Here is a 25,275-nt window from a genome sequence, read left to right as displayed (position 1 = left end):
AAACTCCATTAGGGACTCTGGTTGCTAATATCATCTATGGCTGACTTTGTTTTGCAGCTTAAGTCTGCATATTCCATTGCCATTGTTGGTTGGCTGTTTGCTCTCGTCTCCCAATTGCGGTTGGGATTTTAGAAATCACAAACATAAACAACAGTAGCATTTACTTCCCGAGGAAAAAAAGAAGTTATATGATCAAAAGAGTACTGCTATTTACTGCTTTACATATCATTGGATTTACTACACTTCTCTGTTAAATATTTTACATTTTAAGTGAACTTAGGATCCTGAAGAATATGATGCAATCTGGCATACAGGGAGCTAGTGTGAAGCTGAATTTCTGCATGTATGAAGGGACCAAGAAGACTGATTTATCCATAGCATTTCCATGCAGAGATGTGCTGTTCGAAGAATAAAGTTCATGTGGGCTGGGAGATTATGAACATAAGGAAGAAAGAGAAACCTTCAAGCATGAAAAGAGACAAAGCAAGGAGGAAGAAAAACTAGGTTAGAACATAATCTGGAGGAAGAAAGATAGATGGCAGGAAAAAAAGGGAAAAAGTTGAAAGTCCAGGGTCAGACTAAAACAGGTACTGTAAGCGTTAAGGAGAATAGAATGGCATTATGTATCAGAAAGTGAGCGGGAGAGTCAACAGCAGATAACAGAGCAGTAGGAGGAAGAGGAGCAAGGTGAACAGGAATGCACGTAAACAGAACAAGACAAAAGGAGATGCTCCTTCAGACTGAAAACAATAGTAGGTGTTTGTGAGGAAAAGGGGAAACAGGATGGGGAATTGTAGCGGAATGATCTAACAGGATGACTTAAAGTTCAAAAAGAAAGAACAATATTGCAAAAATAATACTCTAATAGTCTAATAATACTCTAATTCGTGTTGCTTGTTTTCTCTTTATTTTTTTCATTACTCCCTTTACAGACATTATGCAGCTATGTATGAGGAGGGGATTGGCTAAACAGTTTTTTTGCCATGAGAGCATATAACGCTCTTTGTCACTGACATTTCTCTTTCAGTGGACCTTATTTTTAATGTGCATGCTTCAATAAGGAGCATATTCACTTCTAATCTTGATTAGTGGCTGAGGAATCGTGTTAGAATATAACAAATTAAATTAAAAGTTGGAAGCATACCAAACAAAACTGGGAAAGTCCTTTTTACCAGAAACCCACCCAGAAAGAGAAGCACTGTTTCTTCCCTTTCCAAGAATATGTGCAATCAGCTCCCTGATCTCTCAAGCAAGCCATTCAGATTCCAGACAGCTGCAGGTGATGGCACGCGGATGCCTCTATTGTATTTGTTTACTCTGCAACGTTAGGTTATCTGAGCACTTCTGCTGAATTTATACTGATGACTACAGGTACCTTGATTTACATCGCACTAGGCTCAGTGGTAATATAATTGGAGTTATCTTAGTTGTTAGCTAATTGAAATACTGTGGTTAATGTTAATGTTTCATCATACACTTGATAAAATATATGTAATATATTAATATGAATATAATTCATTAATAACAGTGTCTGCTGCTCCTCTGATTCTTAACTCTTTCTTGGACTGATTGTTCAAATCCCCTGAACATGAGCATCACAACAACCTCAATGGGAAAATTCTTCATGAGAAGCATTAATGGCATCAAAGCACCCATCTAGATATTACTGACATATGATGGGATGATTACTCATCTTCCTTTTAATACAGATTTTTGAGAGTCCTGCAAATCCTTTCCTTTCCCTTTAAGGATCACAGTTGCTTTATCTTTTCATGTGTTTGATTTGGGTAGTCTGTTACAGGATTTTCTTTCCATTTTAGCAATCCCCAAGGAATGTGTTTTCAACAAGCAGACCTTAGGCTGAATTAAGCTCTTAATGACTTTTGTGGGGAGAGGAGAAGTCAGAGTTGTCTGTGGGTGGAAGAAGCCTAATTTCCTTACTTGGCAAAAAATGCATCCCTATTATACTTTGACAAAGTGGGCCATGTTTTGTCATCACTGTAGGAAGAATAAGCTGTTGACTTTTTAGTTTAGGTGGGTCTTTACTGAACAGATTTCCTTTGTTAGGCTTGCTTTTTAAAAGCTCCTATCCAATTATTAAGAGCAGTTAAAGGTTTCCACCAGCAGAATTGAAAGGATTATTAACGTTCTTTTATTAGTAAAATTAAAATTAATACTATTATAAAGCAAAGCCTACTTAGCACTACACTACTGTGCTTTTGTAGTTACTTGCATAGGCTAGGATGGCTGGCTTAGGGTAGTCATTGTCGCAGGGTAGTACAAACGCAGACTAATTTGAGTATGCGATAGGTATGTGTACAGAGATACTGCAGTAGTAACATTGAACAAGATACTTGTGTGCTGCTTAGGAATAAATGAAGCAATTTCTGCTTTTGTGGGTTTTCTGACCAGCTGCTTCTACATGCAACCATTTTTGCTGTCTATAATTGAGTCAATTTGTTACACCCCATTGTAAAACTGAGCTACATGAGGATAACAGAGTTTTGTTAATACAGTTTTCCGACCATTGCAGCCTCTTCCCTTCATGTGCCACTGGCACTGAAACCATCACGGTGGGATGGCCAGCATCACAGCTCCAAAATTGGGCTATTCCTTTGCAGGCACTGAATTTCACATTGTGGAGATTCTTTGCTGCCTAACTACACAGTTGACTTACTTACCAAGAATGTGATTTATATAGGTCCTTGGCCATGATCTACCCCTGGTGCTAGCAGAACTTGTGCCCCAGAGTTATTTTGTCCCACATGTTGTCTTCCAGGAGTTCTACACATACACCTCAAATTCCATTCAAAAGTAGACATGCCCGCTGATACATCTTATTTTGTAAACATCAGAAACACAGGAATCATGTCTTGATTCCTCCATTATTTTGTTTGTTTTTTTTTATTAGTCTCTACAAAAAAAGCAATTTTGTCACTTCCATTGCAATTCTGTCCATTTTGGTACAAAAGGAAAAGTAACATTAACTGAGATTTTTACACCTATACCTTAGCTTTTGAGGAAGAAAACAATAATGTGGTCATTATGTCTGCTGTGTATAGAAGCACCACTTACACCTAAAACAAAAAAAAGGTACAAAATAGCCTTCTGAGACTGATAATGATTGTCCAACTGGCTAAAAGAATTTCTATTTTCTTTATAATTTTCCTATTGCATTTGAGTGATATAACTGATAAGCTCATGTTAAGCTAAGTCTTATATTTTTCAGGCTAAACAGCATTCATCGATATTTTGCAGAGCTATTTCAGAAAGGAAATTTTACTCTGCTTCACACAGTGCAATAGAGTAGGCAACTTAGTGGTACTAGATAGCTCTAGCCACATATGTACAGAGAAAGAATGAAAAATGTTTGCTCGGGTTATAAGGAGCCAGATTCATAACCATCCGTCACTCGCCTGGGCAAGTTGCTGATAAACTCCACAGAAAAATAACAAACAGCGTATCCCTATATTTTGGCTGGTGAAAATGAGATTCTTTCTCTGATTGATGTTAGCAGAGAGGCTTGTAAAAATGCATTTCCAGCTGATTAGTTCAGAAGGTGTCAATCTCATGCAGTTTTATGACCTGCAGACTGTACTCCAGATGTACATTTGCTTTTTATAAACTAACAAAGATGAATGACTAAATTTGAGCACTTCTTTGGCAACTGCATGAGATATTGCCTGGGAGACCATACAGAGATATAAAAAACCCAAACTATGCTTTTAACCATCAGTACCCCCAGCTTTGACACTGATCCAGGCTTCTAGAGCTAAAACCAGAAGGGATCTCGGTGCTTTAGCTGGAAAGGGGTTTCACATTGTACAAGAGTGAGACCAGAAAATCACAAGAAGCACAGATCATTTGAGGCTGGAAGGGCCTCTGGATATCATCTGGTCTCGCTGCTCAAAGCAGGGTCAGCCAGGGCCGGTCACTCAGGGCTCTGTCCAGTTGGGTTCATCTCCCAGGATGCAGACTGCACAGCCTCCCTGGGCAACCTGTTGCAGTGTCTGATGGTTCACGGTAAAAAGTTTTCTGATGTTTAAACAGAATTTCCTGTATTCCAGCCTGTGCCCGTTGCCTGTGGTCTTTTTGCTGGGCACCACTGAAAAGAGCTCCATCTTCTTTGCACCCTCCCATGAGGATTTCATGCATTGATGAGATCCCTCTCAAGCCTTCTCCTCTCCAGGTTGAAGAGTCCCAGCTCTCTCAGCCTTTCCTCTTAGGAAAGGTGTTCTGGTCCCTTAATCATCTTCGTGGCCCTTTGCTGTAGCATGTCCATGTCTCACGTCCATTTCTCTCATGTACTGGAGAGCCTGAACTGAACCCAACTCTCCAGGTGTGGCCTCTTTCTGACACAGCCCAGTATGTCATCAGCACCTTGGTGCTGATGGGGTGCACTGCTGGCTCATGTTCAACTTGGTGTCCACCAGGGCTCCCGAGGTCTTCACAAAGCTGCATTCCATCTTGTTTTCCGCCAGCATGTACTGGTGCCTGGGATTGTTCTGTCCCATGTGCAGGGCTTTGTACTTCTCTTTGTCAGACTTCATGAGGCTCCTGTCAGCCCACTTCTCCAGCCCGGGAAGGTCCCTCTGGATGGCAACACAACTCCCAGGTGTATCAACCACTCATCCCAAAGAAAAATCAATGATACTACTTTTCTCTTAAAAAAGTTTAAACTTTGATATACTTAACAGGGACTTTTTCATCCCTTTTATTTTTCTCAAACTGACTTCAATGTCAGCTGAGTTAAATAAGAATTTTAAATGTGCAAAAAGAATAGAAATCCCAGCCCCTCGATGTTCTGCCAGTCTTCCCACCAATCCACACAGCACGGCAGTTCTTAGAGGAATACCTTTAGAAGATCTCTGTTTACTTACACTCTTTCAACGTATGATTGAACAAAAATGGATGATAATTTTCCCTGCAGAAAGTTTTACTATAAAGCTAGATTCTTTTGTGAGAGAAGCAGTCACGGGCTTCCTCAGAGTGCTGCATTGGTGTATTTTTCATTTTAGTGCAGCAAGCAGGCTCCCTCTCTAATATAAATGGAATAATAAAATGTTTGAGCTATTTCAGTCTTGCTGTTCTTTTGGGGAAACAATTATCAGCAATGTGATACCATATTACATTCATCTGGAAATTTTCTGTAGCTGACATTTCCAGGCTCATTTTCCTTACGACTTTACTTACAACAAATTAGTAGTTATCAATTTGATCTTGATTTTAATCTTTCACCAAATTAGATTTCCAGTGATGTGACAGATCTAATGCTCATTATATGTGAATATTTCAGCACATAAGCATAAAAGCACCCATGTGTTTAAATCTTTTTATAGTGGCCAGTATTCCTCATCATTTTATTCAAAATAAAATCTAAATGTTAAGTACAGATTTTGTTCTCATATACATTTTCATGCAAAACAGTTGTGGAAATTGCCTTTGCCACTAGCAACAAAACCTTTCTGCCAAAGCATAAAGGAATTCACCTTGATAAATGTTGTGAAATATTTAAAGCTACTCACAGCATAGATATGCTAAAAAGTTCAGGAAAACAGCAGAGTGGGAGTTACTTGTTTCTTTTCTCTAGCAAGCCAAATAACCTCAGATAAAAGCTACTGAGACCCACCTAAAATGCTTAATATTTATAAGTTAGCAGTGTGTGCAGAGCCTGAGTTCCCTTCATTTTCTGGTTTGTTCCACATGTTTATAGAAAAGTATCGAATAAAGACATTTAATTTATGCAAGATCCTGAGTGCATTTAGCTTGCTAGGATTTCCATGGGAGTTTAAGAACTCAGTGGAAACAAACTAACTTTTCTTTAATTTAAAGTGAATTCATTAAAATCTTAATTATTAATACTCTTTCATACTATGTAATTTTTTTAATCTCTCTGCTTGCTGACTCATTCACATACAAAAGGGCAGGAGGAAGAGTTTGTTCATTTGTGTGAATTTCTGCCAACAGATGGGCTGGTTGACTGTATGGATCCTGACTGCTGTTTGCAGAGTTCTTGCCAAAATCAGCCTTATTGTCGTGGGCTACCTGATCCCCAAGATATCATCAGCCAAAGCCAACAGTCGCCATCTCAGCAAGCTGCCAAAGCATTTTATGACCGGATCAGTTTTCTTACCGGAGCAGACAGCACTCATGTCATACCTGGGGAAAGTCCTTTTAATAAGAGGTGAGCATGACTCATCCTTTACTCATGAATACAAAAGCAATTGAAAAGCGTGTGAGGTGCATGCTAGAAGATCCACTGTGATTGCAGATTTAATTGAGTGGACTTTCAGAAAGACATTTTCTCTTAGTATATCAGATTGCTTATTTTATCTCATTTCCTAAAAAATTCAAATTGCCAGTGCCACTAGGTTGCAGCAGGTGTTTGCCGTACATAGTACCTGTATTCTAATAGGGCACTTTATTAATGATTAAATAAATCTTTATTTAACCAGTTGATTTGGGCTAGCACAGTTGGAAATATATCAAAGCAATGAAAACACTTCAGAAGGAAAAGCAAAGCTACACTTTTTAAACTGAGCTCACTAAATAATATAAATTATGAATTAATGTAATAGAACTGTTAAGTGCACGACAGTATAATTGCATAAACTATTTGACTGGTGCTCTGCGAAGCAGTAATGACCTGAAAATAAACCAGTAACAGGAAGCAGGTGTCTCGGATCTCACTGAGTGAAAGAAGATGATTTACACTAGAACCACGGCGTTTGCAGTAATTTAACAGCATTAATGTGTTTGGGCACAGCAGTTGATTAAAAGTTGTTGCACAAATGTTCCTTATTGCTCTTTTAAATTTTGTACTTTGTAGTCCCTGCAGTTTTACAGATTGCTTTGATACTAATTGAAAAGTACATTTTTCTTTAAGAACCTGCCAGAAGTATGACTTACAGAACATCTAGAAATTATAAGTTCTTAAAATTCTTCAGTGTATTACTGGGCTTAGTAACTCAGTACAGAGTTCATACAAAATGAACCAAAGTAAACTCAACCAAATTAAAACTAACTGATAATCTGTAGATGTTGAGGTATGTGTTTATACAATGTCATTTATGTGAATTTGTAGATGAGTTGAAGGCTCAGGAGTGATTTTGTTAATTAGAGTTGATACCATGTCGAGATGTATGTTTGTTTGCTGTGCTAGCTATTGTTCATTCAAAAGAGAACTAAAAAAATAAAATAGATTTGTAATTTGATATTTTTTTCACAGCCTTGCATCTGTCATAAGAGGCCAAGTATTAACTGCTGATGGAACTCCACTCATTGGGGTCAATGTCTCCTTTTTACACTACCCAGACTATGGATATACAATCACTCGCCAAGATGGAATGTGAGTACACTTTGAAGCACTTCTAAGACATCAAGACAGTAAATAAATAAATAAAGAGCTGCTTGTAAAAATAAACTAGTAATTAAATAACAGAAACAACAGACCTGAAAAAGTGGTTAAGCAACGCTGCACTTTGTACATTCTTCAAATAAATATAAACATACCATATATGTACTTTGGAAGTAGAAGGCCTTGTTGAATTTAAATGCAGCATCCGAAATTCTCCATTCTCTTAGTGCAGTATTATGTAATGTAATTTAATTGATTTCTCCATTGTTCCCAGTAGAGCTATTCTTTCTTCAGATCAGTACAGTAGGATGAAGAATCAGTCAGTAAAATGGAGGCTGTGGATGGCTGTGGGAATTTGCTCAACAGCTGCCACTATTTTTTTTCTAGGTTTGACTTGGTAGCGAATGGTGGTGCCTCTCTCACACTGGTGTTTGAGCGATCGCCGTTCCTGACACAGTATCACACAGTGTGGATTCCCTGGAATGTCTTTTATGTCATGGATACCCTGGTCATGAAAAAGGAAGAGAACGACATTCCTAGTTGTGACCTGAGTGGATTCGTAAGGCCAAACCCCATTATCGTGTCATCACCTTTATCTACCTTCTTTAGAATTTCTCCTGAAGATAGTCCTATCATCCCAGAGACACAGGTAAAGTGTATTACAAACAAGTAGTATTTTATCTTAGGCTAGAATTAAGTAACTATAGTGAAAAGACTGTAAATTAATAGTTTTTAAATAAATAATCCTGATAAGAATTTGCAATGTGGTTATTTTTAGACCGATTTGTTTATTCAATGTGATTTTTTTTTTAATTTCATTTTTTAAAAATCTAAGAAAACTTGGTGCACGCTAGTGTCTTGTTTTGTATTTGTTTGCATCATTAAAAGGACAGAATGTCTTCATCAATCAGGCACTGCCCCATCAAAAGGGACACACTGTAGTACATCAAACTTCTTAGACTGCCCTCTTGTTAGAAATGTACTTCAAAACAGAAAATGAAAAGTGTTTTTCCACTGTGTCAAAAAGAGTCATGCAGTTCAATTTATCAATTTATTTTTAATAGAGAGCATAACACTCCTATTTCTTTTCATACTGAAAAAATCTCTGTTTTTGATGCTGAGGACAGGCTTACAAGGCAATGAGCGTGTGTGCTAATGTACATCCTCAGAGCTTGTGATGTCCAAAGTAAAACTTAATATCAAAAGCTTGTTTGCAGCTGAAAGAGCTGCGACTGGAATGTATTTTTCTCTATCATAGGTTGTGTTATCTCAGATAACTGATCATTAATGTAGTCTTCCTCAGCTCTTAAAGTAGAGTTGTGTTTCAAGTAGTATTTATGTCATTATTGATTTCTGATAAAATTTATTTCATTATTGATTTCTGATAAAACTTTTCCTACTGAAACAGCACTCTTTCTCCTTCCTCTTTTTCTCTCTTCCTCTCTCTCCCACCCTCACAATGTCATAATTACACAGGGCATGATTTTTCACGTTCACTAAGAAATATCCTTACATCTTCAAGGGAAATATAGAATTCAAAAAATTTTAGAGCTTTTTAAGAAAATAGCAAAATCATTAAGCAATTCATGGAAGGAGCAGGTTAAAAGTAAAGATGTAAGGAAATTACAACTAAACAGTCATACAAATCAAGACCATGCTAGGAAATTGTTGCTTTTATCCTATCTTTCTGTGCTGTTGTTAGTTCCAAGTCAATTAAAAAAAAAGGATTTGCAAAACACAGTCCACCGAAAAACAGCCCTGATTTACTTGTTTTGGCAACAGATGATAGATTCAGTTCCTGAAGTGATGGCAAATGGCTTAGATAGATGGTGTATAAATCAAGAAAAAGTAATAATAGAAAAATGTCAGAAAAAGAAGTCATTTTGTGAGCAGTGGGACTAATGAAGTCTAGATTCCAACTAATTCCCACTGCTATAATTGCAGCTGTCTGCCATGTCCAGTCCTTCCCCCACTGACTGCATTTAGCCTCTTTCTCATGGGAGTGCCAGTTTGGATACTAACTTCCCTACACAAGTCTTTTTTTTTTCTTTCTAGTCTTTTGTTCTTGTTGTTGGGTTTGTTTTGTTTGATTGATTGATTGTGGGTTTGTTTGTTTGTTTGTTTGTTTGTTTTTTCTAAAAACTAAAGGAACTGAATTATCTTAGTGATTTCTACTATTGTTTCAGATTTGATTGAGATTTGCTACCAAGTTCAAAGGGTGGGAGATCTGGTAGGCAGGACTAGTGGCTCAGTCTGCTTTCCTTGCAAAACCAACCGAAGAAAAGGTCATATTTCCCTGAATACTAGGTGCTAATGGGTGATTTCTGATGAGGGAACAAAAGTAGTGTTGCTGTGTATGCAAAAAAAAAAAAAAAAAAAAATCCAGTAATGTGTAAAAAAAATCAAGAAATATTTTCTTTCATATACTTTGTTCATCAGACATACATGTATGTAATGCCCTGCTTCAGCAGGTGGGAGCTGCACAGCCGTGCCTGGGAAGTACTCTTCAGGGTCATATTCCCCTCAGAAACACTTCATGCACAAGTCTGTCTCCCAGAAAATTCACCAATCTTATAAAAGATGAGCAGGTTCAGATTCCATTAAAAACTGCCTGTTCAGGTCCAGAGGAACTGCTATAAATCTTTTCATTTAAAAGAGGGTGATGCCAGTTTAGAGCATGGGAGGCTGGCTGAAGGCATAAGGAAAGAAACTGTTTCCTGTGTCTTGCAGTCAGCATCAGTCACCCCGTTGGTGCAGTGTGACAGCGCTCACTGTCACTGACTGGAGAAAATGATGTGCTGCTATAATCATCATCATCCCTTGAAGTGCTTCATCATCCCTTGGAGATAATGTTTCCAAAAGAGTGTACTTAGTGGCTTATGAATCTCAAAATGATCAGAGGGGGAATTAAAGTCTGTGCTGAAGAAGCAGCACAAAAGAAAACTGAAAAAAGAGGACAAGTACAAGGAAACAAAGAATGCAGTAGGTGGAGAGGTGATCACAGACCCAGCAGATCATTACTCAAAATGGATGATAATAAATACACGTTAACTAAATTTGACTATTTAGACGTAATTTTTTATCCGCTTTCAGTTGCAAGTTAGCATGCTTTGCCTAGACTTAACTAGCTGAGGTTAGTCAGCATGGAACAAGGAGTTAAACTACATGCAGATGAGTGAGATCAGGTTGCGCTGGAGCTGCTTATACGTATTAGGTAATATCATTGCTGTCTTTTTCCTAATATAATAAATGTCTGTATGCCACATATTGCATTGTGGTCTGGCAGAAACCCACGTGTGAGTCACAATGAGTTCTGAAAACTCACAACTCAATGAGTTCAGTTCTGAAACTTTTTGTGGCTTTCCTTCTCCTACACTTCCATTATTCACTGTTACGTATGCTTGCAAGGCTCCAAGATGCCTTCTGCAGGTCCTGAGCAGCTTGCTTCCATCACCTCAAGTGTGTGGGTGAATGAAGGCTGAAAAGTATTCTTTCAAATTGTATGTTTTCCTTCAAATTGTATGCTTACATGTGTTTAGAGGGAAGTGGCTTTGACTGCATCTGTGGAGCGTGACCTGCATGATTAAGGGACCAAGGCAAGTTTGGAGACCTACATTGTTAGGGGACCAATTAGTGAGAGTAGATGCTTTGGTTTAATTCCAGTGTTGCCTGGGTGAACTGTGGATGAGTTTTGTCAAAACAGTTCAAGATTGCACACTTTTTTTCTCTGACTCTGTTTTACTACTGGCAATACTATGCAGCGGAAATTGGCAAAATTTCTTCACCCAGAAGAATTAAGGGTAAAATAGGGGCCTCTGTAACTTAATAAAATTATTATGTTTGTTACTTCAAGATGTCCAGGTTTTCACCAAATAAATTAACCTATTTTTTCATTAAACCTTGCAGTCTAATAGGACGCCTAGATATTTCACTCTTATATAGATGCTATATCCTGGTTTCACTTAGCTTAATCTGTAAACTCTGAATTTGTGCTGAGAAAACAATGAAGATTACTTCATTGAGCTAAATATTTCCATTTAAGTGTCCTTGTTTTCCAGCAGTTTATCTAATTTTCTTCTCTTTGTTTTCTGTTTTAGACTTTATATGTGCCTCTTGGTTTATGCTTTTACTGACACATTTTTAGCCTGATAGGTATATGTTTTTTTCCATCCTTCTCTGTGGTATCTTAACAATGCTTTAACTCTATAAAAAAAAAAAACAAGCATTTTTTCCCCTTTTCATTTCTCCTTGCTTTATATTGTTAACCCAGGGTTATGTCTTTATAAGTTTGCTTAAGAGCCTCAATTCTAGGGGAAGTTGTTTTTTTAAAAAAGAAAAAGATTTTTCCATCTTGAAATGAGCAGCTTCTGCTTAAAGAAGTATAATTTTAGTATTCTTTGGTCTCAAGCTTTGTGCAATAATAGTAGTTACCAATACTTACCCGTGTCTAAACATGCCATCTTTATCCCTCTCAAACCACGATGATGTTACATTTTATACAGCAGTTCAGCTCTTTACATCTCTGCAAAGAACCTTTTTCTGACACTAGAAGTTCAAGTTTACACTCATTTGTGAATTTTTTTCTCAAACCCTCTATTGAGGTTGCTCATCTGACAAAAATACTAGGCAATACAGCAGGCATTTTCCCCCTAATTGAGTGTAAATTCCCAATTCAGGGTTCTTAATACTATCATAGCATGCCACCTGAATCGCATTGTGGAGCAGGAAAGCATTCCAGAGCCTGGGCAGCTTTAGTCCTTCTGGCCAAGGACGAGGAGTCCTGAGCAATTTATGTGACTCAGTCACCCACTTGAACTTTGGGGAGAGGAAACTCTGTCTTTGAGAAAATTGAGGTGACCCTTATCTGAGTCCTGTAGGTTAAGTATTTCACAGCTTTCCTCCCAAGAAGCTTGATCATCCGTAAATAAAATGTGAGCCCTTCGAATGTGGTGGGGGGGCTATAACTCAGTCCCCGTAGGGTGTCAGCATTTCTGGAGGTAGTTTGATACTCTGTCGGGAAAAGGTAAAGTACAGACAGATTGGTTGTGCTGGCGATTCCTGATGTGACTTTTATACCCAGTGACTTTCCTGATTGCTTTACAATTGATGTGTTGTCATGGCTCCCATAGGATGCTCTCTGCTGTGCCTGATGATTTAACGTTTCAGATGAACATTAAACTGTTTAATTCTCTTTGTAATGCTTGATTCTAGGAGAGAGATTGAGATGCATAACCTTACCTCTAGATTTCTAAAGTTCGCAAGAAAATAAGTTACTACAGGGAATATTTTATGGAAAGAAGGAAGTTATAAGTCAGATTTCCAGCAGATGTTTGAGGCTTCTGCAGAAACTAATAATAGGGGTTCGGGTTTTTTTTGTTTTAAACCTCGCTGAGAACTGCGTGTGTCCTACTTTCTAATTTGATAGTAATCCAAATACACAGTGGAATTTCTTGGAAATTGAAACTTCAAGGTGTCCTCTTTATTGTCTGTTATCTCAGGCAAGAGTATCAGAAGACCACCTAAGTGTTTAACACTGCTCTTCCACAGTTAAAGTTGTAAAAGAAACAGTGGTCTTAACAGGAGACCAGTCAAGTCCATTAAATTGTGTCCTATTACAAGTGTATTATTTCTTTTTCTCCTCTTGCTTACGGAGAACTCCATCTGTTAGACCAGATTTAATGTGCAGTAGATGAGAGTCCCGCTGATGTCTTGAGGAGGAATTTGTCTTTTGTTCATTGGTGTTTTGTGTTGTTCCTTCAAAGTCTTAGAAAAGGAATATGTTCACAATTGCTTTTCTCTCTAGAGAGTTTTGTTTGTTTGTGCAGAAAAGATTTTCTTCTCATCTGGCTTAGATACTGTGTGTATATAGGACTGAGGGAGAGCAGACTAGATTTTCAAACAGAATTGATACAACTCATCTCCTTCCAGGTGATGGTACTGCTTGTCATTTCTCTCAGTGATGCCAGGTTGCTGGTGGGGGGAAAAAAGAAACTTTCAAAGATTAAGAATTAAGAATTTCATTTGTCCGGTGTCTTCCAGTGCCTCCTTTATTTCCCACAGCTCTGTTACAGCCTTGCTGGAGGTGAAGAGTCATATCCTTACACATCAGGTTTTAGTAACCATTTATGCCAGACCATGAGCCAAAATACTATTTCTGATTTGTTGCTGCTGTTGTTGAGGGGAAGGAGGCAAATGCAATTAATAGTATACAAATCTATATACCAGCAGTAGTGCTAACATAGGTAATGTTGTATCATCTGTTGCCCTCCTCAGGACCATAGAACCACATATTTTGATTCTGTTCAACCCAGTCAATTGTTTAAAAGCGGTGTCTGAGGATTCTCTAGCATAGAGAACACTGGAGAAAACCTGAGCTACAGAAATCCTGAGCTAACATAGCACTTCTTCAGTAGCCAGCTTTTGATGGCACTGAAGTCTCAGGCTTAATGTCAGGGATATTTGTTCACTCCCTGAAGTCTGCTTTCTACTGATACTAATTAGTGTTTGGTCTTCAGGGTTCAGGACCAGGAGACAGGTAGGTAAAATACAGCTTTCCAAACGTACTTCCCCAGGAGTGCTCTTTTGACACCACAAAGGCTCCGGGCTTGTGATTCAGCATCCTTTGCCCTCTATTCCCCCCACAGAAACATTATGTTTATAGATGTGTCTAGATACTTCTTTTTCCTTATTTTCAATAAGCAAGGATGGTTGGTAGCTGTGCAGCCGAAGTGCTGGCTCTCAGTGTTTAGGGACATGATTCTAATAGAGTTTTATGTCCCAACTGAGGTATAGGACAGTATTGGCTGTCTTCATCCACGTTACACAGAAACCTTCCACATCCATCTATCACCCACTAAAGCTCCCCAGCTCAAAGGCAAAGACAAGGTAGAGGGGGGAGGAACCTTTTAAAAATAAAATTGAATCATTGCACCTCTCTGAAATGAGAAAGTGGTGAGCTGATGTCTGAGTAGTGAATATTGATCAGGAAATATGGAAAAGCTTTCCCTGAGGCATCCTACTTATCTCAGTGAAATAAATGGAAGAATACTCTGGTTTAAAGTATTTACAATCCACAGATAATGCAAATAATAAACCACCTAAAAGTCCTTCCTGTGTTGCACCATTACCATGTGAACTTCAGGAGCAATTAGAGATCCTAACTAAATCTGAAGCTCTGCAGTGTTTTGAGGCTCTTTTGCCTTTATTATGTATCCATAGTTAGGATATGGACGGCAGCACAAGAAGGGGCTGTTTACACTTAGGTAGAAGATGCTTTTCTGCTGGTTTTGGAAAAAGCATTTGGGAAGGCTCTCCATACTCTCCTCTTCTCCATACCTCCACCTATTAAAATAAAGGAGACGTCTTTGAAATCCTTCAGCAGAATGTATGAATTAAGCAGCTTTAGTATAACAAAGATGTTAGACTTTGCTATTCTGTAAAAAAAAAAAGAAAAAAAAAAGAAAAAAAAAAGTGAAATACTGTTCTTTATTTGTTTTTATTTTACATATTAAATGAAGGCCAGATTTAGATGATACTTCATAATGGACTGTTGTGTAGCACCATAGCATCATATCAAGCCCCGTTTTACAATATCTGCATTGTTACGTTTAATTTCCAGATCATTCACATGTTGCCTTTTTTCTTATCAATGCATAGGTACTTCATGAAGAAACGACAATACCAGGAACTGATCTGAAGTTATCATACTTAAGCTCCAGGGCTGCAGGATATAAATCTGTTCTGAAGATCACTATGACCCAATCTGTTATACCATTTAATCTAATGAAAGTTCATCTTATGGTGGCAGTGGTAGGAAGGCTTTTCCAGAAATGGTTCCCTGCATCTCCAAATCTGGCTTACACTTTCATATGGGATAAAACTGATGCATACAATCAGAGAGTCTATGGATTATCTGAAGCTGTTGGTATGTGTTTTAAGCAAAAGTTTGGGGTTTTTTTGCATTTTTGCTGTTGTCTTGAAAATAGAGAAACACATCTGAAATACCTGTGTCCATTAATCAGAAAATGTTTAGCATAATAAGATGAGAAACAATGGTGGGTAGTAAAGTATATTAAACTACACAAATCTAAACTTTAAATTATGAGAAAAGCATGCTTCAAAAGGAAAAAGAAACTGCTCACTGTCATTTTTCACCCATAGTTCTTACCCATGAGTAACCCTCAGCCTAATAATATGGTATGGTGTTCAGTCTGTGCACTCCCCATATTTTAGAGCACAATAGCATTCTGACATAATTCACAAAACGGGTTTCTTCTGTACCTGTCCTCTTCTAATAATTTTTAATAAGTAAGATTATTTTAATAACCCAAGATTACTTTTTAAAGTATTTTGAAATTCTGTTTAGTATTTTCAATACATCTAAGGAAGCCGTAGGGATTTTTAGGTAGCCTGTGAGAGCAGAAGAACACACACAGTTTAGGAAATTACATTCTTTAAACTATTCATCTGAACAAGTTTCTATAATTAATGAGGAAATGCACTGTTTTTTTCAGTGTCTGTAGGCTACGAATATGAGTCTTGCTTAGATCTGACTCTCTGGGAAAAGCGGACTGCCATTTTGCAAGGCTACGAACTGGATGCCTCCAACATGGGTGGCTGGACATTGGATAAACACCATGTCTTGGACGTTCAGAATGGTAAGGAGTTACGCTTCCTCTTCCTAATTTTAATACTCAGCTGCCTCTCAACTGCCCCACACCTTAGTCATCTCATTTTAGCTTTTCAAATGTTTGCTTCCCTATTTTAAAAAACTGAAATTACAGAATGCTTTGCATGTAATAAATGCTTTGCTTCCTCCTACTAATGCATATGCATTAATAAGTGCATCTAACAGTGCCATTCTCTGTTGGATATGTTCTCCAAAGAAACCACCCCCAAAAAATTAAGTGATGCTAAAGAGACACTGTTTCTAAAGCAATTGTAGATGTCACCATTGTTATTGGCACTAGCTGGATGTATGGTAGCAGTATCTGGAACACCTCTTTTCACAAAAAATTAAAAATTAAATGGCAATAGCAGGCATTCCTGCAGAACCGAGAGGTCTCCTCTTCCAGTTTTAAATCCTTCATTTATACAGGAGATTTTCCCCTTCAGGTCATGATATCCCCAGCCACAGCATGACTGCTGAGAGGCGCATTTAGTGCATGGTTACAATCTATTCTGGAGGATAAGCAGTTGTTTCCACTGTCCTCTCATTTAAACCCTTCCCTGATGTACATCCTCCCCAGGATGCGTGGTCAGCTCAACACATTGCAGGTGACAAATGACAGTGCCTTCAGTCAATGAAGGCTCCTTATGCCCCTCATTATCAGGACAAACTCCAGTGAGCAAGTCCTCTTTAATCCCAGTGAAAAGATGAGGAGCAGGACACATTTAACAAGGACCGTGCCTTGGCATCAAGGTCAATTTGTCCAGTGTGTCTCTCAGTTACTGCCAGGTGGGTGCCATGCTAAGGAAACACCAGCTGAACACTGAACAGGAGGAAATACGTAAAAATTGGGCTAGACGTGTGTAAGAAAGGTGAAATAGACAAAGTTGCATAGCTTATGGTAGAAGTTGGTTGCACTCAATTTTTGTGGAAAGGAGGTACCCAGAAGTAATTCGGTGGGAAGAACATCACTTCTGTGGTACCCAGTGTCCCTCAGAGGTCCTGCTAGTGCATCAGTTTATTTGCTGTGATATGCTAATCATCACCTAAAAGCCTTGCTTCTGGCTAGTAGAAAAACAAAGTACCCAAATAAAGGGAAAGGTGTACCTAAATTGTACCTAATTTAAAAGTGGGTGGGGAAAAGTGCATATTCCTGAAAGGTAATTCATCTAAAAATGTAAAGAGCTACAATTCTAAATATATATATATATATATATATATATATATATATATATATATATATAAAATATTGATTCTGTTCACAAGTTGAATTGGCAGTGGCTTTAAATTATTTTCAAGAGTACATTTGACAAGTAATGACTTTTCAAAGTGACGTGTGTCTAATTGAATAAACGAAGTGGAGAGTTGTAATGGCAAGGTGGGTGAGCTGGAGAAATGTATTCAGAAGAGAGTGCAGACACTGTTTGTACAGACAACCTAAGCTACTGCAGTAAATAGTCTAATGTGCATCTCTTAGTCTGTGATAATAGAGGAGAAATGTGAAGGACCAATTTTTCAAGGTAATGACAGAATAAATCAGATGCAATAGTGCACTGTGCTGACTTGTAGAATTCCTCTGATGAAAATTATAGAACTCAGCTATTTCAGGCAAAATTATGGTTCCATGATTGTCATAAATGATGTAATCATAGGAGAGGGGATTTCGTATACTGCTAATGCATTCTGGCTTTGACTATTCATGAAAAATACATTCTCCTTCTTTTGATTTAGATTACTTATTTAGATTACTTGTTGTTAAGTTTCCATAAACCATTTTCATTCTTCCCGATTTGATCATGTTTATTGGTCTTATGTTTATAATCTCCCAAATTTTATAACATTAAAAAGTAGTGAAGCCACCTAAAGCATTTAAAGGGCAAAGTGTTTTTTCCTCATATCTTTCAGTATAAAGAATGCATTTTCAGTCTGTAAGGACTGACAGAGGAATACATCTTAAATTTCCTCTAAGCACCTCAAAAGACAAATGTATCCCTTAGCCCCAAATTGCCTTTGAAACTGTATGGACAATTGATAAAGCATTTATCACTGTAAAGTACAAAGTAAGTGACACATGGTTTACATGGATTATACCACGAAAAGGTAAATTGTGACTTATGAGTACAACCATAACACCTGACCATTAGTAGAGTACCCATTGATGGATTCACTGAGGTCTATAATACAAGAAGAATCTGGCAACATTTTTAACATGCTGTAAATTCAAACATTTTTTCCAAACTGAAGATTTAACATAAAGCATGCATTTTTCTTCTTGGTTTCCTATGGAGGCTATAAGGAAGAAAAATACTGCTGGCACATTGCTTTGTCTTTACAAAATTACTGTTCCTTTCATGCCTCAAAGCAGAATTAAGTTTAAGAGACAGGTTGGCCTGGCACCACAATTTTTTTTGTTTTTTTTGACATTTTTAATAACTGCCTATAACTGCAGACATGGTATTGAGGCAGACTTTATTGCCAGAGGTAGATTTTTATTGTGAGCTGAGTAAAGAGCCTTTTATAATGTAAGAGTGTGGCAATCTCCAACTTTTTGAAGTAACTGTTTAATTCATATTTTCAATTTGTGGTAGTAATCTGCTTTAGATTACATTTGACAACATATTCATAATTAGTTAAAGTAGGGCATTAGAGATGCAATTTGCAAGTACATTTTTTTCCTTTTTAATGATATATACACAGGTAGAATTTCAGTTATTTCAGGAGAATTTCTAAACAGAAGTTTAAAATACATTTTTACTACATTTTTTGGACAAGATAATTTAATGCTTTGTGTGTGTTTTAGTGACTTTATTAAAACATTTGTAGTTCATAACTAAGTTCTGTTACGTGTAGTGAGAAAAAAAGTGGTGCTGAAACAATTACAAGTCCGTTAAACTATATTGCTCAAATAAAAGGAGATACTCAGAATATCTGTGCATCATCTCCTGTACATACATTCAAGGTTTTTATAAACTTTGTTGTTGTTATTTTGTGATTTTTGTATTATCTGCCAGGAATCCTCTACAAAGGAAATGGTGAAAATCAATTTATATCTCAGCAACCCCCAGTTGTCAGTAGTATCATGGGCAATGGAAGAAGACGCAGCATCTCCTGTCCAAGTTGTAACGGTCAAGCTGATGGTAATAAACTACTGGCTCCAGTTGCCTTAGCTTGTGGGATAGATGGAAGTCTTTACATTGGAGATTTCAACTATGTTCGACGGATATTTCCATCTGGAAATGTAACTAGTGTTCTGGAGCTAAGGTATGTTATACTCACATTTGGACCTTTTGAGTTGTGAATTACTGATGCAAACTGAAGTGTGGAATGGATTTCTGATGTTGTGTAACTTAGGGCTTCCAAATGCTTTTGAAGCAAAAAAGTGGACTCAAAAATTTTAACATGTTGGAAATAGTATTTAAAACTGAAATGATAAAAATTTACCATGGTAAAATACCTTAACTCTGTAAATGCAAACTGTGAGAATTTGGTCTTCCCGGAGTAATTATTCTGTGGGTTTAAAGAGTGAGCCTATATAGTCAACGTGAGTGGACCTCTTCACTAATGATAGATTTAAATGTTGCCTTCTTTTCATCTTCTAACATCCTTTCTGAATATTTTTCTAATAATGTTTTTCTGTTCTTTTTTACTTGCTCCCACCAAGAAATAAAGATTTTAGACATAGGTAAGCATTTCTTAAAGAAGATTTCTATATTTCTAACTGTTCTTTTTTCTTTTTTAACAAATGAATGCTTATAATGGACAAGTCCTTTCTGAGATGTATTATTAGGAAAGGGGAGTATTTTTCAAAAATAATGAGTTCATATGTTTTAGTTATGTCAGCTGTCAGGCTGCATCGTCCTTTCGGATACAAGCTCCTATTTTCTCATCACTCTCTGTCCACAGCCAGGCTTCTTTTTATGCTTGTATGTGCCCTCCTGCACTATCCCTTCATGCCTTCTTGCTCCTGTTCCTTTGCTCACACTTCCGCTGTTTCTATCAAAACTCATTCATTAGTCAGATCCCCCAAATACAGTGAGAACAGCATATAACTAATAGAAGTATTACAGAAGTAGAAATTACAGAAGTATAAAGTGAGTTCATTTCATTAGCCTTTTGATGCTGAGCCTTTTCAAGCTCACATTAAACAGACGCTTTTGTTTAAATGTGAACTTTTCTTAGTAATGAAAGCTGAAATTGTCATGTAATAACAAGACTCCAGCAGTTCAGATTGTGAAGTACGTGAAGATTCCATAAGGCTTGTCACAGAAACAAGAGTAATCAGAGGGGTTGTAGTGCAGCATTCATCTGTCCTGGCATAGGTACAATAGTGGCAAGAACAGAGGCGAGGAAGGTGGATGCTTAGAAGTGCTTTGCCACAGCAGCTGTCACTGAAAAGGAGACAAAAACAACGTTATGCTAAAGCCTTGTTGGATACATGAAGCCCTGCAAGACTTTGTGTCAGACTTGCTAAGTACAGGGCTCAGCAGCCCTGCAGGGTCTCTTTCGCTCCTTTTTTGCTGTCAACCCTTTTCCTTCCTCATTTTTCAACAAGGAGAGTCATATCTCGGTTCTCCTTTAGACCATTTTTTTTTAAGTTCACTTAAATCTGAACCTTCTTTATAAGGACAGGTTTTATGTTCAAAAAATTATTTCAAGTGGGTTAGGCAAAAAATTCCATGACTAAATAAGACGTTTGCATCACTGCTAATAGTCAGAAATGGGAGGTGATGCATAGTCTGGCTGGTTTGAAGTTATTTTCCAGGTGTGACTCTGAGGTAATCTGATAATTTTAGATTTCATTATTAAGTTTAATTTGCATTTGTTGCACTACTTTTAGAAGAAATCCCTTGTGATAACACAAAGCTGTGATTACAGCTGTGTAAGACATTGTCTGACAAATGTGTGGAATACAGAGTAATACTGAAAATGGGAATTTGGAATGGACAAAGGGGATTAAGGAGCTGGTGCGCAACGAGGTGTGTTTTGCTGTGATTTAGTGGTGACAGTCTCTCCTACCTCCAGCAGAGTTGTGGTCACAGTCTCAGCTCTGGCCTTTCAGAAACAATTCAGTGAGGGCAAACATTGGGGCTTCTCTCTTTTATTCATGTACATGTTCATAAGCTCCAGACAGTGACATTGTAATCATACTGCAGAAATTAGGGTAACAGCATCTTCATAGGCTTGTGTAGCAGATACAAAGTGGGGGTTCCTCCTGAGGTAGGCAGATGCCTTGAAGACCATGGACAATGAGCACTGCAGCAGTGGTCGTGGAGCCCAGCAGGCAGGGAGGTGTTGAGCCCAGTGTACCATGGGGTGTACCAACATGGTCTGCCCGAGTCTGAGTTTTCTCTCCCATCACAGGACGTTTTCCCAGCGTGAAAACTCTTAGGGTTTTGCTGCTCAGGGACTTCTTAAGCCACAAGTGTACCTTTATGTTATATCCCCTGACAGCTCTTCGTTCCCTTGATTTATTTGACATTTTTTAAACATGTAAACTTTGAGCATCCACCAGATCCTGTGGCCATGGGTTCCCCCAGCTTCAGGACACACTGCGAGACAAAATAGCTTTTTTGGCTGGTAAAAGATGCATTCACCAAGTAAAACAGATGACAAGCACTAAATACTAGCTGAGAGCTGTTATCTGCTCAAGCATTCACCTTTCCTCACCTACAGACATGGCGGTTCAGCACAGAGAGCAAGTCTCCCACCTCAAGGAGCCTGTGCTCTAAATTAGGGAGACGCTGCAGGTCGAATTTATTCTCTAATCTACCAGTGACCTAACGTTTTTTCAGTCTGAAAGCTGAGCTGATGTCTTTATACACCCTGCTGCCTATGGCTGATTAATGCTGATAGGCATTCATGGAAGCAATTTTTAGAAGGACTTTGAAGACAGGGAGGTCACTTGTAGGCTATGGCGATATCCTGCAGAGAGACAGAAAAAAGTTTTCTTAGACCTAAAAACAGCTTTGAGGGCATATGGTTTAGATGGCATACATTGGATGGGAGAGTATAGACCAGGGCCAGAGCAGGAAGAGTAGTGTTTTTTTAAATTCTGCATGGAGAGTAATGCAAGTGATCTGACAGCTGAGGATTTAAAAGAACAGCATAAGCAAGATAAAGCAGTGAGAAACAGATCACGACAGCAACTAAACAGTAGGCAGCACTTACAAGTAAGTTTTTCTAACATTTTACCATTTTGCATTAAGAAAGCCAAAAACAGGAATGGGAAAATGTGCAAGGTCTGGCCACTGAAAAGGCTTAAGCTGTGTGCACACATGCACGTGTGTGTGTGCTTTAAATCGTTAGCACTGTTGATTAAGTGCAGATAGAACAAGATAATTTGTAGTTGTTTGTCTTTATTGGACCGTGTTGGCATGTAACCGCTTGTTTTCCAGAGCCCTGTGTAGCAGCCTGGCAATACTGAATGAGCCCAGAAGCCACTGGCTCTGCATTTTACTTCTCTGTTCTTGTTATTGGTAGAGGGCAGAGCCTTAACGTTATTTCAAACTACAATGAAATAGAAGAATCTCTGCAGCTTTGCAGGTGTTAGATACTTAACCCTGCGCTATTTTAGAGGTCTGCATAGTGTGCATAAATGTCTTCTGGCTAGGAAACATGGTTTTCAGTGGACAGTGATCTAGTTCCTCAGATTGTGCCTTGCTCCAGAGAATTGGTGGTTTGTTCCTAACGGCTAAAGCTACCTCAGCTTTCTGACCTTCCCTTGAAAAGAAACACCAAAGTTAAGCCTGCTGTATTGCCTCAGAAAGAAACCATTAGACATTACTTAAGACAAATTGAAGAGTTTATATTGATTCAATAATATCCTATGTGCTCTCAAACCTCAGGGTTGTTGGGATTATTTTGGATAAAATGGGAAAATATCCTTAAATTGTCGTCTGTATTTTTTAATAAGGATGCACTACTTATTACCAGAACTCATCCTGACTAAGAAGGACTGTATCATTTTTGCTGGAATTAATTAAAATATAAATGTTTTCATATATATGAAGAGAGCAGCTTTAAAAAATCTTTTTTAGATATTTAAAAAAAAATGTTAGGCATAAATCATTTAGTTGATTTGATGACTCTTTATTCCAACAACTGAAAAATGCAATTTAGGCAATGTTAAATGAGTTGAAGAAAAGTACCTTAATTTAGATTATAGTAGCATAAGAAAGGACTTTATTTTAAATTACAATGAAATAAAATTTAATTCACATTTTGCTATGTGTTTATACGTGAAATGTCTGCAAAGTTTCTTAAAGACCAGAGTAATCATATAAATGGGTATAATTTAATTTGCAGCCCATGGAGATATAAATAATTTGTACACTATATAGTGATCGTATAAATGATCGCTTTGTAAATTAAGGTTCGGAAAATACCTTTAAACTATTTAGTGCATTGGCAATAACAAGTTTCTAACAGACAGAAATTTGAGTTAAGGCTCCACTTAATTGTTTTCAGGCATGCTGTATAACATTCAGCTCTGTAGCAGGGCTTTTTAAGAGGTGCTAATCACTGTGTATTTGATTTCATTAGTCTGCTTCACTTGATTTCTTCCTTCTGCACCAACATGTTTAAACTCTTAAAACCAAAGAAAATCCTATTTATGCAACACATTTTTCTGTGTTTTTGTAATTGGAGAGCTATAAAAATCTGTCCCTGCGAAAAGGCATCGTTTGTTCACAAGTTGTTCCTGTTGGTCTCTTGTTGCTTTTTCCAAGTGGCAGTACATAAAAATGTGTTACATTAGCACAGTTATGTATTTACAAAATGTGAAGTACAGTGTTCTGCGAACAGATGTTTGGATATCACCAAGACTGGTAGATACGTTTCAGCAGCGCTTTTGCAAACATCAGAAGTGGAACTGACTGTTCTGACACTGATTCAATCCATTAGGAGAGCATCTGAAATTACCTCCTGTGTTTACATGACCTTATTTCAGTTCTTCATGCCGTAAATTAGGTCAGGAATCCTAGCTGCGGTGGGTTAAGTTTCTACGTCGTAATATATCAACCCAAAAGGTACTCTCCAGGGTAGGTTTTTTCACCAGCAGGGGAGAAAAGACAGTAATTCTCAATTATGTAGCACCAGTGGAGAGGCAAAGTGTACGTTTCTGGGAAAATGGTTAGCAATATATATTTTCACTGTAATAAAGACTGTGTTGGCATAGTTAGTGGTTTTGTGCCAATGTGTACAGTTGTTTGAAATATGACTCTGTGTTAAGGAAAACGGAAAAGCTCCGCTCAGTGTTCTGGTGGAAAAGATGACATTTCCTAATGCGTTAAATCATGCATGTCACGTCTTTGAAAGCAGTGGATTAAACAAATACTTATGAAGGTTGTCTTATCTCTTGCCTGTGAACTAATAATATGAACTCTGCCTTATCTGTTTATGAATTATATAAACCGTGCACCCCAGCAGCCTTATGTAAATTATAATAAAACGGAGAGGATGATAACAGCAACAAAGTGTAAGCTAGGGTTGGGGTCATGCTGCAAAGTTTGAAACTGAACCAAGGTTTCAGTCAACACCAGTTCTAAGACTCCACTGTTTTGATGTGGCCTATTATGGCGATGAGAAGTGTCTCTATAGCATCGTAGACAAAATCGAATTTTCTGTCCCAAAAGGATGACTAGTCTAGGTTGGCCTGCCTCTGACACAGGAAACAAATGAAAACCGAGAAAAGCTTTGGGGCCATGACCTCTGCTGCATAAGCCCAGAGCACCAGCATGATTGTTAACTATTTATATATTAGTACAGACTGTGTGTGAACTGAAATCTTTTCTTCTTGGTCCGACATTGGTGCAATTAATTACAGCACAAGCAATGTGTAATTCCTTTTTACAGCAGCAACCCAGCCCACAGATACTACCTCGCAACTGACCCCGTGACAGGAGATTTGTACGTTTCGGACACAAACACACGCAGGATCTATCGGCCCAGGTCACTCACGGGTGCGAAAGACCTGACGAAAAATGCTGAGGTAATAGGAGGAACCGGGGAGCAGTGCCTGCCCTTTGATGAGGCAAGATGTGGTGATGGAGGCAAGGCGGTGGAGGCAACTCTCATGAGCCCTAAAGGTAAATATGAAAGTTCAGAGATGGGCACGGTCATGTTTAATACAAGAGTTGGTTCAAAAATGTAGTTTCGCATAATTTTTCCCAACGGGGAAAACCATTGAGGAAGAGAGCTGCAGGAGAGCCGGGTTAATTTTATAGTCAATATGTGGCTTTCATGGTTATTG

At 38.0% G+C, this 25,275-nt stretch overlaps 1 protein-coding gene across 4 annotated transcripts in view; it reads left to right on the top strand.

Moving 5' to 3' along the window:
* Nucleotides 1–25,275, top strand: part of TENM3 (teneurin transmembrane protein 3) — a 430,195-nt gene that overhangs the window by 365,242 nt on the left and 39,678 nt on the right. For all 4 annotated transcript variants that reach the window (XM_084286636.1, XM_084286635.1, XM_084286634.1 and 1 more), the window contains 7 exons: nucleotides 5,968–6,184; nucleotides 7,229–7,348; nucleotides 7,745–8,006; nucleotides 15,014–15,281; nucleotides 15,871–16,014; nucleotides 19,037–19,286; nucleotides 24,879–25,111. In XM_084286636.1, the coding sequence (XP_084142762.1) occupies nucleotides 5,968–6,184; nucleotides 7,229–7,348; nucleotides 7,745–8,006; nucleotides 15,014–15,281; nucleotides 15,871–16,014; nucleotides 19,037–19,286; nucleotides 24,879–25,111 (1,494 nt within the window). The remainder of the gene's footprint in view (nucleotides 1–5,967; nucleotides 6,185–7,228; nucleotides 7,349–7,744; nucleotides 8,007–15,013; nucleotides 15,282–15,870; nucleotides 16,015–19,036; nucleotides 19,287–24,878; nucleotides 25,112–25,275) is intronic.

The sequence above is a fragment of the Netta rufina genome (genome assembly GCF_964035555.1).
Source record: "Netta rufina genome assembly, chromosome: 4".
NCBI classification, from domain to species: domain Eukaryota; kingdom Metazoa; phylum Chordata; class Aves; order Anseriformes; family Anatidae; genus Netta; species Netta rufina.
The sequence above is the reverse complement of the archived record's forward strand: the minus strand, read 5'-3'. Positions and strand labels throughout refer to the sequence as shown.